This window comes from Myotis davidii, unplaced genomic scaffold, assembly GCF_000327345.1.
Source record: "Myotis davidii unplaced genomic scaffold, ASM32734v1 scaffold1580, whole genome shotgun sequence".
In the NCBI taxonomy this organism is placed as follows: Eukaryota; Metazoa; Chordata; class Mammalia; order Chiroptera; family Vespertilionidae; genus Myotis; species Myotis davidii.
In genome coordinates this window covers 508014-527738 of record NW_006292244.1, presented here as the reverse complement: position 1 = coordinate 527738, position 19725 = coordinate 508014, and the positions used below count along the sequence as shown (strand labels likewise).

The window sequence follows — 19725 nt, the reverse complement described above, 5'->3', positions numbered from 1 at the left end:
GGTTCAGGACACTGCACTCGCCTGGCAGCTCCATAGAGCAATTCTGTCTCCCCTTTTGTTCACTTCTGAGTCCCCACTTCTTAAACGAAAGCACACTTGACAATGTGTCAGATGCATTTTCTACTTGCAGTTAATCCTGGAAAAAAAGAAAAGAGACCAGGGATTGTGATTTGGAGCCTAGTTTTTATTTTGTTACTGTGTAGTGCGGGGGTCCTCAAACGTTTTAAACAGGGGGTCAGTTCACTGTCCCTCAGACCGTTGGAGGGCCGGACTATAGTTTAAAAAAAAAACTATGAACAAATTCCTATGCACAGTGCACATATCTCATTTTGAAGTAAAAAAACAAAACGGGAACAAATACAATATTTGTATTTGCATGTGGCCTGCGGGCCATAGTTTGAGGACCCCTGGTGTAGTGGTCTGTTTTTACCAGAATTCATACAACTGGAAGGGCACACATTTCTCCTTGCAGAAAGCTAAGGCAGCTAGTGCCACCTTGTGGTGCCCTCCGGTTTGACTTCTGTTTGGAATATCAGCAAAAATAGGAAAAAGGCAATTGTCAACTTTCACTTACACTTTGTTCTCTAAGCAGAAAAGGTGATGCTATTGATTAGGGAGGAATAAATCATCAAATACAAAGCAGACCAAGTAACAATCAATGGTGTAGTGACTAACAATATGATTTTCATTAAATTTTAAATACTAATCAGTACTATTATAATTCACCATTATGCCTTAGATCTCACTCTCTTTTTCAAAAATATATTTTAATTGATTTTAGAGACGAAGGGAGAGAGATGGAAACATTGATGAGAGAGAATCACTGATCAGTTGCCTCCTGCATGCCCCCTACGGGGGATTGAACTCACAATCGGGGCATGTGCCCTGACCTCACTGGGAATCGAATCTTGACCTCCATAGGTTGATGCTCAACCACTGAGCCAGGCTGGCCGGGCGACAGCGGCTACGGCTCATTCTTTACAAAGTCTTCATCCTTATTTCCCCTGAACATAGACTCCAGAGGGTTTGCTGTTGGCCGTTCTGCTGGACGGCATATTCACCCAGTGCTTAGGGAACATGAAACTTGCTCTCTGTCTTCATTTCACCATAAAGTCACTACTGCCCTTTTAACAGAAGCAACAGAAAACCTCCTGTTTCTTTCAGAGAAGGTCCTCCCAGGTGCAGTGCCCTCCTCTGTCCCCGGCGGGCAGCAGGGTGTGGGTCAGGGCCGGAGCTGCAGCTGTGACTGAGGGCAGGTGGGGCCAGTGCTAGGGCACTGATAAGGTCAAGGGAATATAAAATTTCTACTCAACTCACAGCAAAAAAAAAAAAAAAGAAGAGGTTTTTCCATGAATCAAATTTAGTAGCGATGCCTGGTCTAAGTTGTGCTGAGGGTGGGTCAGGAGGCTCGAGATAGAGACTTTCAAAGGGAAGGCTATAGGAATAGCAGGATTAGATTTCCCCATTTCACGATGCAAACTTACATCCAGCACAAGGCTTCCTGCGGCCTGCGGTGCGCCTGCTTGGGAGTGAGAAGGCTGGCTTTCCTGGGTTAGTAGAGGCTCCGCCTCAGAGGCCGTGATGGTGCCCCGGACACCCTCCGCTCACCCAGATGTCGCTTGGTCTCCACAGAAGCTCAGACAGAGGCCAGCCCCCGCTGCGTGAGCTTTGGAGTGGGGGGTGGGGGGGCAGCTGGTGGGTGTTCAATGCCTGCCGCATGCAAGTGAAGAGGAGAATGAGAAGCCGCAGCGTCTTTGGGAGGTGCAGGTGGCGTCCAGAGGGGCTGTGAGCAGGCGGGAGCTCTGCCCCAGCAGGTCTGGGGTCCCAGGCATTTAGCCGCCCAGGATCCAAGCAGTTTCCCGAATGAGATAAGCCCGTTGTTTCTGCTTCCTTCCTCATTCTTCCCCCTGTCTTTCTGCACCAGCTAAATGTGACTGTTTGCAAATAAAAGTAGTTCCACAGCAGCCAGCAATGCAGAGGTGACCTGCTCTTTGTTTGTGCTTCAGGCCTCCTCGCAGGGGACCCGGCCAGAGAGCTCCGTGACCTTTAACCCCTATGAGCCAGAGGGAGCAGGGGGGCCTTGGGCCTCGGAAAGAGGTGAGAGCCGCCCTCTCAGCCCCCAGACGTTTCCTGCTGGGCGAACGGTCCCCACAGCCTCCCTCGTAGCGGGTGGGCCTCCTGGGAACCGCTCCTCCCGCTGCTCAGAGCTCCCGCCTCCTCAGTGCCAGTTCTGCTCCAGGTCCGAGTCCTGAGGGCACATCTAGGCGGGTGCTGCACCCACTACTCGCCTGGGGGGGCAGGGGGGAGGCGCACCCTGAGCAGACGCCTGGGCCGTGGGAACGCCTGGTGAGGGAGGTGCTGACGGTGTGAGGCCCACGCCGGAGGCTGCTCAGGGAGACCACGCTCCGTGGGCTCAGTGTCCTCTCTGGACTCGCTCTCAGAAACGGGCCTCTGCATGGCCTTCTCGGGTCTCTAGGTGACCCCAGGACATTTTTTATTGAACTTGATCTGTTCGTTGCTACAAAAACCACCCCAAAACTTAGTAGCTTAAAACCATAGCAGTCATTTACGGGATCTCTCCTTTAATCACCTGGTGCAGCTCAGGCATTTGGGCCGGGCCTCTCACAGTCACACTGGCAGCCCGGGTGCAGGCCGTGGGGAGCTGCCGGGGGCCTGGGGCCGGCCCAGTCGCCCGTCTCCACTAGCCCCGGGCTCCGGCCTGGGCCTCCCACATCCTCGGGCTGTCTCCCAGCCTGGGAGGCGTCAGGGAGTGGGGCACCTTGCATGGCATCTGCAGCCTCAAGAGCCACATTGCTAGCAAATAAGCCGCTGTCACCTCTCCCGAGAACGTCACCAGCATCGCTCCTGGTAGACGCTGTAGCTCACAGTTACAGCAGCCACCGAGGCAGGGGCGCCTGCACCTCCCAATGGAGGAGGTCAGCGTTTTCAGAAATAAAGTCACCACAGCCCACCAGGAGGGCGTCTGCATTCGCCTCTGGCATGAGAGCCCTGTCGTAATGAACATTCGCGCCGGAATGGGAGTCACGGACAGCGGGCCCTCGGGCTGACTGCTGCCCCCACGGCCGGGTGAGGCCGCCTGACTCTCCCTGGCCCCATCACTACCCAAAGCGGCCAAGGGCAGCTGCGGCCAGGCCACCGGGAGGTAGGCGGGTGGATGGCGGGACTTCACCCGCCCCCGCCCAGCCTGTGCTCCCGCCTCCGCTGCAGAAGCCCAGAGAGAAGCGCTGCCCATGGACACGGAGGTGTACGAGAGCCCCTACGCGGACCCCGAGGAGATCCGGCCCAAGGAGGTCTACCTGGACCGGAAGCTGCTGACCCTGGAGGACAAGGAGCTGGGCTCCGGCAACTTCGGCACCGTGAAGAAGGGCTACTACCAGATGAAAAAGTGAGTCGGCTCCGCCCCCCACACCCCCCCCACACCCCCGCTCCCGCCTGTGTGGCGCGTGCTGTGCTCATTTAATCCCAAGCACGAGGGGTAACGCACCAGACCTGAGTCTGTCTTTGTTAATAGTATAATCTTTGTCCATTTCTGGTACAGTTACCATGAAAGCACCCATTATGTATATTAAGTATGTAGATAATAATTATATATGTTAGTTTGGAGGTTACACAGGTGTCTTGTAGAGACTTAGAAAATAGAAACAAGTGAAAAGTAAGAATATGAAAATGTCATATTTATACCAGCTAAATATCACCATTGTGAATCAACCATAGTGTGTGTGTGTGTGAGAGAGAGAGAGAGAGAGAGAGAGAGATCTTTATATGCACACACATACACATGCTATTTAATTAAAATGCAATCATTCAGTAACAGTGTTGTCTACTTATTTTCTTTGATTTTTTCAAATTATGTCTCATTTTTCTTACCCAGAAAATTTCTAATTTCAAATATCATTATTTATAATTATTTATTTGCTTTAACCAATAATTTCAAATAATACCTATTATGCAATAATTAGAATTGCTAAACTACTAAAATTTCTTTGTGCTTCATTTGGCCTTTGGAAAATTACCCACATGGAATGTTAAGTGAAAATACTAGTTTCTAAAGTCCTTTGGCACAAACCCCCTCTTTGAATATGTGTGTTTGAATTAGTATGTTTGGTATGAGTAAAGTTGGTTTTGTCGTTCGATGCTATTTTAAATGTAAGGAATTTGTGTAAATGTTTTTGAGTAGGTAAGTCGCATGATACAAGGGCCAAGAATATAGATAAAGGTCAACACAAAATTCTTGCTCTCCATCACTCGCCTTCCATGCATGTATGCTAGTATATGTGTGTGTTTTAAATGTATATTTATATATATTTGAATAATGTTCTCACTTTAAAATATATGGACACATACCACAGTCATTTTGCAAAATGGGTTAAATTATTCTGTACTAAAGTATACATTTTCATAACTAGTCTGTGATAGTAAATGTCTGGCTTAGCTATATATGTAAATGAGCATAGACATGGTTGTGGATACACAACCTCAGCTGGAGGGATCGGGAGAGGAAGGCCTGAGGCCAGGGCCACAGGAGGTCTTTGCAGCACCCAGCACCGCAACTCCCGTCAGCAAACACGGCCTGGCCCCTTTCCTTGCGCCCTCGGTGCTTCTCGCGGCCTCCCCAGTTGCTTTTCCGTGTCAAGGTCTGGCTCACCTTGTTGTTGGGTCCATTTGAAGGTGCTTAGTGCTTTCGATGGTGACATGTACGGTATAATTTTTAGGGTTTGATGTGCTTATCCCTGGTGTTGGTTGAATATGGAAATGTAACTGGCTTTGCGTGTTGCCCTGATACCCAGCAGCCTGGCTAAATTCACCTGTTATTTCTAGTAACTTATCTTTGCAGTCTTCCACCCAGAAATGTGTCATCTATGGCTAATGAGTTTTACGTCCTTCTGTTTAATCCTTACACATGCTCCGTTTCTTTCTTGCCTTGCTGTAGTAGCCAGGAGCTGCGGCTCAATGTGGGAAGAAAGTGGCAGTGGCCTTCTTCTCATTCCTGATCTTGAGGAAAATGTCAGTGTTTCCCCACTAGGTTTGTAGCTGCTCTTATTGGATTAAGAAAGTTTCCCCTTTTTTTGACTTTTTTGAGAGCTTTGTTTTTAATCATGAATGTGTATTACATTTTTTTCACTGCTGAGATAAACAGATTTTCTCCTTTATTGTGGTACTTTATACACTGATTGAAGGATATATTTATTGGAGAGAGAGTGAGAGAGAGAGAGAGAGATTGGTGATAGAGAAACATGGATCAGTGGCCTCTCATATGCACCCTGACCAAGGATCGAACCCAGAACCTTTTGGTGCACAGAGGATGCTTCTACCACCCGGCTATACTAATTGATTTTTCAAATATTAAACCCATTTTGCATTCCTAGAATAAACTCTTCTTGTTCATGAATTATATATTCATAATTTTTTATAATTTACTGAAACTTTTATTATTTCTCATGGAACTTTTGTATCTTATGTTCATGAAGGTCATCAGTAAATTATATTCTTGTCATTTCTTTGGCTAGTTTTGGCATCAGGGTAATGCTGGCCTTATAAAAATGAATTGGGGAATTTTTCTTTCCTTTTCTCTATCCTGGAAGAGGCTGTAGTGTTATTTTCTCCCCTTAAACATTGGGAAGAATTGAGAGGTTTTTGCATGTTAATTTGACCCCTACCTCACACCATACACAAAACCAGTCTGGATGGATGGTTGATGAAATGTGAAGGTCAAACAATAGCTTGTCTAGAGACAGCATAGGACAGACAGTGCTTCCATGACTGAGGAGGAAGAGGGGTTCCAGTGCCACTCTGTGCCCATCTGTGTGGGAGAGGGCAACTGAGAGGCTCACTGAGCTCTGCACTGTGCTGCCTGAGCCTGTCTGAGAGCATGTCAGACCTACTCTGCTATTCTCTTACTTTACCTGTTTTATTCCATAGTTCTCGTTTTATTCTTCCGTTGTGGAGCTCAACAAAGGAGCTCCATACTTCCTGCTTTTGTGGGAATCATATCACAGAGAGATGCAGTTTTCAAATCATTCGTAGTTAAGTTCCATTCATTGATGTAAGCCCCACTGTGTCAAGATGCTTTCCAGAGTTCCAACATAATCTGTGTGATGTTATTAGAAAATAAAAAAAAAAATTTCATTTTTTGCAAATTTGTTGAGGCATGCTCAAATTCACAAAGCACTTTAAAAGTTGTGTAAGCTAAACTTTAACAGCACACGCTTGTTATGTCTGCATCTCTGTTCACCTACGTTACACACAATCTGAGATGGCAAATCCCAAAACGTTACCAGAGCCCACTCCTGCCTTGTCTGTCAGGTCTCGTTGGAAGTGACTTGCCTGCTCTGTTGTCCTAGGCTTGCTGCTTGGCTGGGGCATTCTGCAGCACCCACCCCGCCCATTGGTTTTCACTGAAGAATTGTTACTCCCTTTGTCTGTGAAGTGACAGGACGTTGTTGGAAAAATTAGTCACTTACAGCTTCTTACGATGCATGTCCCTTCAGGGCTGTAATGTGTATAACCTGTTCCTAAAGGACATTTCTCTCGGGCGAGCCCGTTGAGCGGGTCTGAGGTGTGTGGCTTCTTTGCAGAGTTGTGAAAACGGTGGCTGTGAAAATCCTGAAAAACGAGGCCAATGACCCAGCTCTGAAAGACGAGCTGTTAGCGGAAGCCAACGTCATGCAGCAGCTCGACAACCCGTACATCGTGCGCATGATCGGGATCTGCGAGGCCGAGTCCTGGATGCTGGTCATGGAGATGGCGGAGCTGGGCCCGCTCAACAAATACTTACAGCAGAACAGGTACTGCCGACCCCGCGCCTCCGCTGCAGCGCACAGAGCACCGGGGTGCCCAGGGAGCCTCTCTCCTCCGTCCTCCAGGCACCGTGCGAGAGGAGGTAGCTGCTGTCTTGGGATCAAGTGTGTTTTAGCTCCTTTTGGGCAAAAACAAAAACAAACAAACAAAAACCTCTAATTTACCAGTTTGGATTTCATTCTCTTTGCCTGCTCTGTCCTGGCCCACGGATAGATAAAGTCAGCTTCAGAATATCTCTGTAGCCAGCATCACCTCCTAGGAAAGACATGCTTTTTACAAGAACATTTCACGCGCTTTTTATAGGGATGACCGCGGCAGCTTGCCTGTCTGGCTGACCGCTCCGTCCCCACGAGTAGTTACTGCTGAGAGTGCCGCTGCGGTGCTGACGGAATCACTCCTAGCCTAGCCGCTGGCTGCTTATTCATTCACTACATTGCGTTTCTACTTAGGCTGCATCTTTAATCCCCTGGAAGGGAGGCATTGCTCCCACTTCATGGGGGGAAACTGGGACTCAGGGTGGGTTTTGTTTTCTGTCCAATAGTGAAGCCTGCTTCTCCTTTAGCCGGAATGGCCAGCCTGCTGTATGCTTGCATGCAGTTCAAAGCAAGCCTCAAAATGGCACCGTTAAACACCGGGAGGGTGGTGCTCACTCTTGAACAGCTATAGGGTAACAAGGTCCTTTGTCACCACTCGGGAGTCTTGCTGGAGGAGAGTAGGAAGTGAGAGGGCCCACCCCTGTCTGTGAGGCGCACATCAGCTGTTCCTAAATGGACCCTGTCCACTGTCACTAATGACACACTTGCCTTGCAGACACGTCAAGGACAAGAACATCATCGAGCTGGTTCACCAGGTGTCCATGGGGATGAAGTACTTGGAGGAGTGCAATTTCGTGCACAGAGATCTGGCGGCAAGAAATGTCCTGCTGGTGACTCAGCATTACGCCAAGATCAGTGATTTTGGACTTTCCAAAGCTCTCCGCGCCGATGAGAGCTACTACAAGGTAGGCATAACCAACCAGCTGGTGTGCAGAGCAGCAGGTGGTAACAATCTGAAGTGCAAATGCATCTCCTTTATATTTTATTATGATGGGATTTCAAGGAGCAATTTCCCTATTTAAAAACAGCTATGCAAAATGTGCTTCTTAGGCTTGGTTCTACTGTTAAAATGGAAATACTGTAATCTATCGCAACCTGAGATTTACCCAGAATAGTATCTTCCAAACCACGTTCCTTGGACGACAGGGAACCAACAATTAAGCGTCAGAAAGAGAAGTTAAGAACACAACCCCATTTACGTCACATCAAAGGGATAAAAAACACAGAGGAATAAATTTAACCTGGGCGGTGGGAGGCCCGTGCTCCAGCAGAATCTCCTCTCCGGTCAGGCGGCTGCTGCCAAAGACAAGAAGGAAGGCGTGTTGGCGGGGTGAGCGGGAGAGGTCGCCTGGGCACTGCTGGTGGGAATGGGCACAGCCACTGTGGAAAGTCGGATGACAGCTCCTCAAAAAATTAAGAACAGAGTTACCTACGACCCAGCAGGCCCGCGTTTGCATATTCTCCTGAAGGAGAGACAGTCGCTGTGTGAGGGAGGTCTGTGCCTCCCATGTTTATCGCAGCATTATTCCCAATGGCCAAGATCTGGGAACAACCTAAATGTCTACCGGTGGGTAAGCGGATAGAGAAAATGCGCGCACACACACACACACACACACACCAACTATAAAAAGAAGGCAATGCTGCCATTTGCAACAACACAGGTGAAGCTTGAGAGCATGATACCGAGTGACATCAGACAGAACAAGACAGATACTCGACCGTCTCACTTACACGTGAAACCGAAGAAGCTGAGTCCCTGGGAACAGAGAAGGTTCTGGGGCAGGAAATGGATGAAGGTGGTCAGAGTACAAGCTGCCAGCTGTGAGATGAGTAAGCGCTGGGCATCAAGGAGGTTGCTAAGAGAGGAGATATTAAATGTTCTCACCATGGCAACAACGAACACGGTAATTATGTCAGGTGAAGGATGTGCGTAACTATACTGTTGTAAACAGCTCGCAAGATGTATGTGTATGAAATCATCCTATTGCACAAAAAATTAAAAGCTAAGTTAGAACCTGTAAAGAGAGACTAACCACTCTAAGAAGATGGTGACATGGAGAGTATTTCGTAAGCAAACAAAGCAAAATGGGGTAAAAGAATAAAAAGTTGAAGGGGATTAAAAAGAAGTGACAGGGGTGGAAGCAAATGAGCGTGGCCCTCGGTGTTTGTGTGCGGGGCTGAGGCCGCGCAGCACGGAGCCTGCAGCGCGCACGCCCTTTGCCACGCAGCTGAGACGGGCGCGACGTGGGCACAGACAGGCTCCCTCGTGTGGTCTCCGCAGATGTGTCTTCTACAAATTGAAGGTTTGGGGACACCATGCGTCACACAAGTCTATTGGCACATTTTTCCAACAGCAATTTGCTCACTTTGCGTCTTTGTGTCATATTTAGATAATTCCTGCAATATTTCAAACCTTTTGATTATTATTAGTTTTGGTACGCTGATCTTTGGTCAGTGATGATTGATGTTGCTGTTATTAACGCTTTGGAGCAACATGAACTGCACCCACATAAGACAGCAAACTTAGTAAACGCTGGGTGTGCTCTGATTCCCCAGCGGCCAGCCTCCCCCTCTGTCTCCTTCCCCGCAGCCCTCCTGCTCCTGAGACACAACACTATTGAAATTAGACCGACTATTAACCCTGCAGTGGCCCCTATGGCTGCCACAGACCACGGCTCCTCTGATGGACCTGGGCAGAGGAAATGAAACCTCTCCTCTCCGTGGGAACATTCATGATTCCTGGGAGAAGCCAACACGTCAGCACCCAGGAGTCTGGGAGAAGTGGGCGGTGCCTCAAGGGCTCGGGCTTCAGTAGGAGGCACCTGCGGCATCCCAGACATGCCAGGACGGACATGCCAGGATGGACATGCCGGGACAGCGAGCGGCCCCCAGGAGAGCTGCGGGGGAGAGCGCTGCCGTCTCCTGTTGAAACCCTAAGGGTCAGGAGCTGCCGCTCGTGGATGAGCAAAGGAAGTGGTTGCTTCAGACGGACCGACTCCTGGCGAGGAGGCCGTGGAGACTGTTGCAAGATAGCCAAGGCTTTAGAATCTCACATGAACTTAGTTGGGGAAGCAGCCGCAGGTGTGAGAGGGCTGCCTCCAGATCTGAAGGTTCTGTGGGCGAAATGCCATCACTCAGTAGCCACAGAGAAACCGGCATGAGAGGAAGTCAACCAATGCAGCCAACTTCACTGTTGTCTTATTTTACCAACCACACCGCCCCCCCGGCCCCAGCCTTCAGCCACCACCACCCTGATCAGCCAGGAGCCATCAACACTGAGGCAAGACCCTCCACCAGCAACGATTCAGACTCACTGAAGGCCAGGTGATGGTTAGAACATTTGAGCAATAAAGTATTTTAATTAAGGGATGTACACTGCTCTCTTAGACTGGATGGTTTGCACACTTAGTGGACTGCAGTATAGTGTAGACATAACTTTCATGGCTTTGCTGTGGTGTCCCGAGTGGAACTCCAGAACCTCCGAGGCCCGCCGCACACACTGTCAGCTCTGTCCATTGTAGCAGGATGTGTAATAACAAAATCCGGAGGCCTACTGGCCTCTCGCTGGAGGCTGGTTAAGTTAGTTGTAGGAGATTGATATGAAGCACACAATTAACTCTTCAAAAATTGACTTCATTTGCATGTACTGACATACACATATATCTAAGACACATGGTTAGTAGAAAAAATAAAAAGGAAAGTGCAAAAGGGTGCGCCTCTCACCTATTACCCCAGGAGCATATGTTCCCTGTTTACACTTGTATGTGCATTTTTCTGGAAGGATCCCAGGAAAGCCCTCAAGTGTGGTTGTCTCTGTGGACTAGAAGCAGGAGGTGGCGGTGGGCATAGCTGCTGAAAATCTAAATCTAAACATAAAGCACCACACAGACGTGACAGGTGTGGTCAGTTTGGCACAGAGAGCGGCCGGCACTGTGGCCTCACGTCCATTCCCCTGTGGCCCCTCCCGACCCGCCTCTCTCTGCCCCGGGGACTTCACCAGATTAAAGTGACAGCCGGGAGGCAGCAGGCCACATGGACCCCGAGCCCCTAAGCAAAGGCCTTTGGCAGGCACAGCTTGGGTCTCTTACTACACCCTTTAAAATGAGAGCGTGTAAAGTGATACTGTCAGCAGCCTGTGCCAAAGGAGGGAGTGCTGGCTCAGAGCTGCGGACCGTGCACTTAGAGCCGCCGGGTTCCTGGGCGCCGGACCAGGACACAGTGCTCAGCGGGGCTCGCCCTGTGACCAGCCCAGGGCTGTGAGGGCCAGAGGAGGAGGTGAGAGAAATGACTAAGATACACAGAAGTCCATCTCAGTCATTTTAAAATGTATTTGAAAATGAAAAGTTTACGATTTTCAGATTTACTCGTATGTTTAAGATTCATACCAATTACATGCACACATGCATGTAGGTGCACACTCACACACACGGCACATGCATGTGTGCACATACACATGGTGTGTTCTGAGTCATGATTTCATTCTTTTTTTAAATTGTGGTAAAATACCCTTAACATAAATTTTACCATCTTAACTATTTTCAAAATTACAGTGATGTGAAGTACGTTCACTTTATTTACAATAATCTCCAGAATTATTTTCATCTGACCCAGCTGCAGCTGTACTCACTACAAGCTAAGCCCCGCCACTCCCTCTGCACCCGGCCCTGCGCCCCCTCTACTTCCTGTCTCTTCCTTGGCGACTCTAGGGCCCTGGATGAGTGGAACCGCATGGTGCTTGCCCCCTTGTGACTGGCCTGGTCTGTTTCACGCAGCACCTGGAAGGGCCCCTCGTGGTCAGGCCCTGCCGGCGTGTGTGTCAGAATCCCTTCCTTCGGAAGGCCGGGACACCCGCTGTATGTCGGAGCCCATTCTGTCTGTCTGTCTGTCTGTCCTCGGTCAGTGGGCGTTTGGGGTGCCGCCTCGGGCTATGGTGAGCAGAGCTGCGTGGACACGTTGTGCGCGGGTTTGTTCTCACACAGTCCTCCCTTTGCCTTGCTTTCAGGCGCAGACACACGGGAAGTGGCCCGTGAAGTGGTACGCTCCCGAGTGCATCAACTACTACAAGTTCTCCAGCAAGAGCGACGTTTGGAGCTTCGGGGTGCTGATGTGGGAGGCGTTTTCCTACGGGCAGAAGCCGTACCGGGTTAGCCTCTGCTTCCCGTGTCCTGTCCTGCGGCCTAGTCTGTCTGAACAGATGAGCACCTGACCCCAGAGTCGTGGCCTTCCTTCCGAGGCTGTGCTGTCTTTTGACGGCCAACAGGACCTCAGTTTATTCTAAACGGCAGGAGAAATATCTCATGCTGTCTGAACAGTACATCTTTTTTTCATTGTATATTATGCATGTAAATATGCATAAAATGTACCCAAATCAGCATTAATTAAAATTGAAATAGGAAGTGTGGCTATTTCAGTATCAAATTGGCAGCTCACTGCAGTTTGTTAGATTTTTTTAACCCAAGGTACACATACCAAAAAGGGCGCAGTTGCTAGGATGCAGCTTGATGAACCTTCACAGATGGAACATGCTCGTGAAAGCAGCCCCAGATGAAAACAGACGGAACCCAACTCCCCTGCCCCTGCACGCACGCCTCCCGCCAAGGGTCACCTCGCTGACTTCCAGACCTTAGCTAGGTGCTCCTGCTTTTGTTCTTGTTATCACTGAAATTGCGCTTCATGTACGCTTGTTTCCCTGTGGATGGCAGATGGGATGTATCTGTGACTGTTTTGTTTTGCTGAGTGCTGTGTTTAAAAATCTCAGGTATATTTTACATGTTTTAGGGGATGAAAGGAAGTGAAGTGTCCGCTATGCTGGAGAAAGGAGAGAGGATGGGGTGCCCTCCGGGGTGCCCAAGGGAGATGTATGAGCTGATGACCCTGTGCTGGACCTACAAGTGAGTACCCCCTTCCTGCCATTCACGCAGCGTGCAGGCTGTCTTCCCTGGGGCAGGGTGTGCGCCCTCCTACACCAGCAGGACAGCTGCCTGGCTTTCTGGACCAGGCACTTCTATTCTTTAGTCTAAGAATAAGTTTAGACAATGACTCTAATCCCGGATGTCAAAGTTAAGTGTAGATAGTATTGGCGGGGTGGGGGTGGCCACAGTAGTAAGATGTTCCTACGTCTGGCCCAGTGCTGTGGACAGTACTTGGCGACAGAGGGTGAGAAGTACTTGGAGGGAAATGTGTACTTTCCTAGTTCCTGACCACCTTCGGAGTGGGCGTGGACACGATACTGGCTGGCTCTCAGATGAACTGTGAGGTAGCACTTCCACTGCCGAGGAGTGCCCCAGGCCTGGGAGGGTGGCCCTCAGAGTCGCCTGGAGCACATGTGATCTTATGGCAGCTCAGCAGGCAGGGAGACCCATCACACCTGGGATCAGGGAAGGATCACACCTGGGATCAGGGAAGGATAGCACCTGGGGATCAGGGATGGATCACACCTGGGATCTGGGAAGGATCACACCTGGGATCAGGGAAGGATCGCACCTGGGGATCAGGGAAGGATCGCACCTGGGGATCAGGGAAGCATCGCACCTGGGGAGGCACTCATAATTTGCAATAGATTTAATAATGTGGGTACTAGCTGTGCTCAGATACAGTGGTTAGTGATGCTGGAGCATCCTGGGAAAGAGGAGTATTGCAGGTGCCACCTGGGACTCTGCACCCAGGGAGCACCACTCACCCCACAGCTCGGTGTGCACCTAAGGGGTCTCACTATGGTCTAGAACAGGGGTCCTCAAACTACGGCCCGCGGGCCACATGCAAATACAAATATTGTATTTGTTCCCGTTTTGTTTTTTTACTTCAAAATAAGATATGTGCAGTGTGCACAGGAATTTGTTCATAGTTTTGTTTTTTGTTTTTTAACTATAGTCCGGCCCTCCAACGGTCTGAGGGACAGTGAACTGGCTCTTGTTTAAAAAGTTTGAGGACCCCTGGTCTAGAAGCAGCATGTGGTCAGCCCAAAGGGAAAGGGCGGTATGTCCAGCTGCTGGTGCTGACCTTCTCAGAGAAAGGCCCTTTCTGTACCCAAGCTGCCCGCTGGGCCCTGGGCGCTTCTTGAACTTGGCTGTCAGTGCCAGCCAGGGAGAGAGGCGAGAAGGGGACTTGGGTGGGGGTGTCCATTCTTTGAGTCTTGACTAGCTGCACCCCATGGGGCCCAAACCAGAACCGTTAGACTCATTCAGGTAGGTTCCGGCCATTTTCAAAGTGGAACTCAAAGGTCTGGACTAGAAATTGCGGTTGGGGTGGGTCATATAGGAAACGGAAGACCAGCGGCCCTGAGTGATGTTACAGACCTCGACTCGACACCTTGCCCCTGCACTGACTCAGGCCCCGGCCACCTGCCTGGAGGCGCCTCTGGAAGGCAGGCCGGGCAGGAGGGTGGACATGCCCCCTGAGACTCTGATAGGAACCAGGGCGCCCACGCTTCTCTCGCAGCACCTGTTCCTCTGTGCGGCCCGCGGGAAAGCAGGGACTGGCCTGGCTTTCGAAGGGGCTGTGTGCTGTGCTTCTGGCGGGGCTCGGGGCCCTGGTGGCTGTGAGGCATCACCGGAGCAGAACAGACCCAGGTGGGGAGATGGTGGAGCTGTGGGAGGGCCGCCAGGGCCGGAGCCTGTGGCATTTATAGCTCTCCAGTCTGCCTGCGCCGTCATGTGGAAGGTTTCACTTCCTCTGAGAAAAATAAACTTGAAATCATTCTGAGACAGGTGGAAAAAAGTATTAAAGTGGACTCTCGGGAGATGGTTAAAGCTGGTGTTCTGCTCTGTATGTGAACCTGACGTGTTATTTCTGTCCGCTGCTCTCCGCGGTGGATGCTGACCAGTGACGAATGGAAGGGTGTGCAGGGGGCACTCAGGGGGAGAGGGCATTAGGGGATGTGCTCCTCAGGGGAGAGGGGGGTGGTGATGCAGCGAGGCACCCAGGCTTGGCTGGGGGGGTGGTGATGCAGCGAGGCACCCAGGCTTGACTGGGGGGGGAGGGGTGATGCAGTGAGGTGTCCCTGTATGGCTGGGACTGGGGATGATGCAGTGAGGTGCCCTGTGTGGCTGGGACTGGGGGTGATGCAGTGAGGTGCCTGGCATGGCTGGGGGGATGGGGCGGAGAACCTGGACCAGATCTGCTGGCCATCTTTGTTCCCTGGACACATGGCTCTTGGTGCTGCTGCCGCCAGGCCCAGGAGGGAGGCAGGAGGAAAGGGTGCGTGGCATTGGCGGGAGGGCAGCGGAACTGCTCTGACACAGCCCTGGCCCAGGTGCTTTCCAGCGGAGACTGAGGTCACAGCCAAGTGAGGTCCAGGTGGTGGTCTCCCCATCACGTCACCCAGGGACGCTGTCCAGGGACCTACGCAGACCCCTCCTCTAGGAATGGGCAGCAGGGCCCAGGGGTCCTTGGAGGAGCAGCAGTGATGGCGGCCGTGCCCCAATTAGGAAGGACAACTCCCCCTCACACTGAGGTTCTTTTAGCAAAAGCTGGATTTCGGAAGCTCACAGGTTTCTACGGATGCCTGGGTGCCGGTGCCGGTCAGGGAGCGGTGGTCGGAGACTTTGTCTGCTAGAAGCAGTTAAATGATGTACAGTTGAATGAAGAAGAACACACAGAACATTCTGGGAGCATGGCCAGGCAGGAGGCCGGGGAGCGCAGGAGCTGGCGATGGGGAGTCACCTCGGCCAACCTCACAGAGACCCCGGCCCTCCCTGTAGGAGCCCGCAGGTGAGGAGGAGAGGAAGTGGCTGCCTGGGCATGACGCCTGGGAGCTTCCAGAACCTGGAGTCAGTAAAGCAAACACAAATGACTCCTGTGTAGTCTCCAAGCTTTCCTCCACTGTAAACAGTCAGCCACCTTTTCCAAGGTGATTGATTTTATTTTTTTATATGTTTTCATTGATTTTTTTTTTTTAGAGAGGACAGGAGAGGGATAGAGAGATAGAAACATCAATGGGCTACCAAGGTGATAGATTTTGATAGCTAGGTAGGTAGGTAGGAAGGTAGGTGGGTAGATAGATAGGAGGGTAGGTGGGTAGGTAGGTAGGAAGGTAGGTGGGTAGGTAGGAAGGAAGGTAGGTGGGTAGATAGGTAGGAAGGTAGGTTGTAGGTAGGTAGGTGGGTAGGAAGGTAGGTAGGAAGGAAGGTAGGTGGGTAGGTGGGTAGATAGGAAAGTAGGTGGGGTGGGTAGGGAGGTAGGTGAGTAGGAAGGTAAGTGGGTCGGTGGGTAGGTAGGTGGGTAGGAAGGTAGATGGGTAGGAAGGTAGGTGGGTAGATAGGTAGGAAGGTAGGTTGTAGGTAGGTAGGTGGGTAGGAAGGTAGGTAGGAAGGAAGGTAGGTGGGTAGATAGGTAGGAAGGTAGGTTGTAGGTAGGTAGGTGGGTAGGAAGGTAGGTAGGAAGGAAGGTAGGTGGGTAGATAGGTAGGAAGGTAGGTAGGTAGGTAGGTGGGCAGGTAGATAGATAGGCAGACGGAAGGGTGGGTGAACGGGTGGATAGAAAGACAGATGGATAGTTATATATATTGATTGATAGGTGATGGGTGGAAGGATAGATACATAGGAAATAGGTAGACAGATCAATAGATAGATAGTAGGTGACAGATGATAGATCAGTAAATCAATACGTGATAGGTGGGTGATGGATAGGTATGGTGGGATAGATACCAGTAAGTAGCAATTTACACAGAAAGACATGCGCACACATCTGAGGTGGATGGCAGACGCCCCGTGCGTTGCCCTTCCTTTCCTGCGCTCGGAGACACTCCCTCCCACAGGCCACACCTCTGGGCTGGTGGTGCGGGGCCAGCAGGAGCATCAGCCCAGACGGGCATGTGCTGGCACATCGCGGTGGGTGCTGCAGCGCAAGCTGCCGGGAGCACGGGGCGGGAACAGGGTTAGGGGTCGCACTTCTGTTAGGGCCCATGTGGCCCCTTTGGACGGGGTTTCCACCTGACAACTACAGGGTGGAAGCTTGGGGTCAGGAAATGAGAGGGAAGAAGGGGTGCGCTGGGCACAAGGGGAAGAGTGGACAAAGCCTCGGCCTGGGTGGGCGGAAGCAGCACAAGCCCAGGATATGCGGTGCCCGTCCTGCCCAGGTGCGGGTCGTCCTGGGTTCCTCCCGGCAGCCTGACCCGTGCAGCAAAGGAGAGGCTCCCTGGGACCCCGGCCGCTGCCTTCCCTGAGGCCCAGTCTGTTCCGTTTCTCTACACGAGTTTCCTGGTGCTCAGCTGCCGGGTGAATGAATCCCGCACAGCAAGCTTCAGGCAGATCTTGTGCACTCAGGGCCCGTAGTGGGGGCAGAACTTTCTGATTTGCAAAGGTGATCAGTGTGTGTTCCCTTGTCTGTCTGTGTGGACAGTTTCTGCCTGTGTTTCTGCACCCTGGGCTTGGCCACCACATTCCTTCCCAGACCACAACCTGGTGGCCAGGACACGGCCCCCACGGCGAGGCCAGGTCCCAGCCTGACCACGGCGGCTGGTGTTCTCAGCAGGGCTGCTTGCTCTTGAAAGCTGTAGGTGCAGCCATGACAGCAGGTCTGGAATGACATCATTTGTGATGACATTGATGAGGTGCCAAGGACCTAACTCTTGCTTATAGCAATAGCCTGTGCTCAGATTGGTTGGTTATATGTTGTTTCGCTGAAAGTCACAGACCCTCTGCAACAACCCTCTATGTTGACGCCATTTGACTAGACAACCCATTTGGTTCTGTAGAAACGACTTTGCCCTTACAGTGGTGGGTGACCCCTGGCCTCTTGCATGCTCCCTAGCTGTTCTCACACCTACACTGAACCTTATGAAATTGTCGTCGTAGGTCAAAAAGGTTGACTCTGGACAGTTCATAGTTTAATTTCAAGTTTTTTTTTCACTTATTGGGTAATTTTACCCACTTAAAATATAGCCAAAAATCTTGCAAAATAAGAAAAATTATTCCCAAATAAGGATAGGTTCTTTGAATTTTAAGAAATACTTGCTGGCAACAGGTCCTGCTCAGAAGGCCTGTGGTAGAGCAGAGACGTGTGACATTTGTTCAGAGACTGCAGATTGTGAAAGGCTTTCCCCACGGGTTAGACGCCTTACGGCACCTGCCAGCGACGAGAGGGAGGCCTCGCTGTGCTAAGATGGCAGCAAGGCCCGCGTCTCCGCTTCTCCCGACAGGCTCCGAGTTTTGATTAGACCCTTAGCAACAGCACATGCTCAGAAACCCTGAGACACCCAGTTGGGGTGAGGGAGGGGCAGTTTGACTGTGGTGACTTTCTTCTTAACAAGGTTATGAGTCAAACCTAACGCTGTGTCCGCGGCATGTTGACCAATGATACCTCCCAGACGTGGCTGCGTTGCTACATCCTGGGTTAAAGGATCCAGAGCTCCAGTGCAAAATTCTCCATCGTTAAGGTGGAATGAGCCACCTGGGTCTTGCTGACTGCAGATTGGCTTCTGTAGGTCCCGGAGGGCCTGGCTGGGTCCAGGGCTGGGAGCAGGACATGCTGAGAGCTGCAGGGTCTGGAGTAAGCCACCAGGGGGCGCACATGCGCACTCGCCCCAAGGCCCAGCTATGGCCTGCTTGTCACCAGGGCGACTGACCACTAATGCCTGTCTTCCCTTTCCAGCGTGGAGAGCAGGCCTGGCTTCGCAGCGGTGGAGCTGCGGCTGCGCAATTACTACTACGACGTGGTGAACTAAGGCTGTGCCGGTCGCGCCGCCTGTGAGCAGATGAGGCGCAGGCCAACGTATACAGTCACTGATTTTGAGTCTCCATCTCCCTCTTCCCATTGGGAGAGCCAGCCTCACGGGACATGCCTGACTGTGGTCCCCAAAGCCCATCCCGGACACACCCTCCACAGAACAACCGCCCGCCCAGGGAGCATGGCAGAAAGATGGACAGCAGGGGCAGAGGGCTGTGGCTTCCTCCGTGTCTGTCGTCTGTGTGGTTTCCCAGGCTGGTCATCTGCAGGGTCTGTGTCCGGAGGCCCTCACTGTCTGTCCAGTCCTCTGGCTCCCGGCTGCACCGGAAGCCACCGCCCAGAGACACCATGTGCACTGAGCGCCCCTCGCCCCGTCTCGGCGTGCCCAGGGCAGGGACACGATGCCATGGTGAGGCAGGCAGTGGGGGGAGGGACTTGCTGGAACGGGCCACCGGACTCGCCCTGGCCCCAGAGGCTTTCCCGATGGCAACGTGCTTTGAGGCTTTCACAGGTCACTTTCCACCAGCGGGTGTGTAAGGCGTAGCCAGGCAAGGATCAAGTCAGGACGCTGCTTCTCCTCCCTGCCCTCTGAGCCAGAGACTCGTGTCTCCTGAGGGCGGCCTGTGGGAGGGGCGGCGTGGCTCGCTGACCCCGGAAACCCTCTCCTGAGGCCGCTCTGAAGACTGTCCTCACGCATAGATGGTGACCTCCAGGGAAAGGCTATCTGTCGCCTGGACCAGGAGGAGGACAGACAGCAGGCCGCTGCCGCTGTGTGGAGCCCATGCCTCCTCTGCCTGGAGAGGGTGCCGCCAGCACTCTGCCTGCGTCCTCGGCGGGCTCCAGCCAGGGCAGGTGGAGACGAGTTCCTAAAGAAGGTGTGAATCCATAATAAAGCGCAGACCCACTTCTCGCCACAAGCAGGTTTTACTGGGTGTGATTTGGGGCTGAAGATACAAAACCCAAGAATTATCTTCTCATCCCCTGGTCTTAATTAATCCTTAACTAGTGTCTGATTTTACTCAAGACCATTGCTAGTCAATTTTGCTATGGCTCTTGAAAACTAGAGCTACTTAACCATCATCCTTGGGTCAGTCACGTCACACACTCAGACCGTCCCGTCTCAGCTCTGCTCACACATTGCAGGGGT

General features: G+C 51.6%; 1 protein-coding gene across 1 annotated transcript in view; it reads left to right on the top strand.

The window, feature by feature from the left end:
• Window positions 1-19495, top strand: part of SYK (spleen tyrosine kinase) — a 57932-nt gene extending 38437 nt beyond the window's left edge. Inside the window, exons 7-13 of the mRNA XM_006765679.2 lie at window positions 2007-2097; window positions 3229-3406; window positions 6597-6806; window positions 7630-7819; window positions 11917-12057; window positions 12693-12805; window positions 18504-19495. Of these exons, the coding sequence (XP_006765742.1) occupies window positions 2007-2097; window positions 3229-3406; window positions 6597-6806; window positions 7630-7819; window positions 11917-12057; window positions 12693-12805; window positions 18504-18576 (996 nt within the window). The 3' untranslated portion in view covers window positions 18577-19495. The remainder of the gene's footprint in view (window positions 1-2006; window positions 2098-3228; window positions 3407-6596; window positions 6807-7629; window positions 7820-11916; window positions 12058-12692; window positions 12806-18503) is intronic.
• The last annotated feature ends 230 nt before the right edge of the window (window positions 19496-19725 follow it).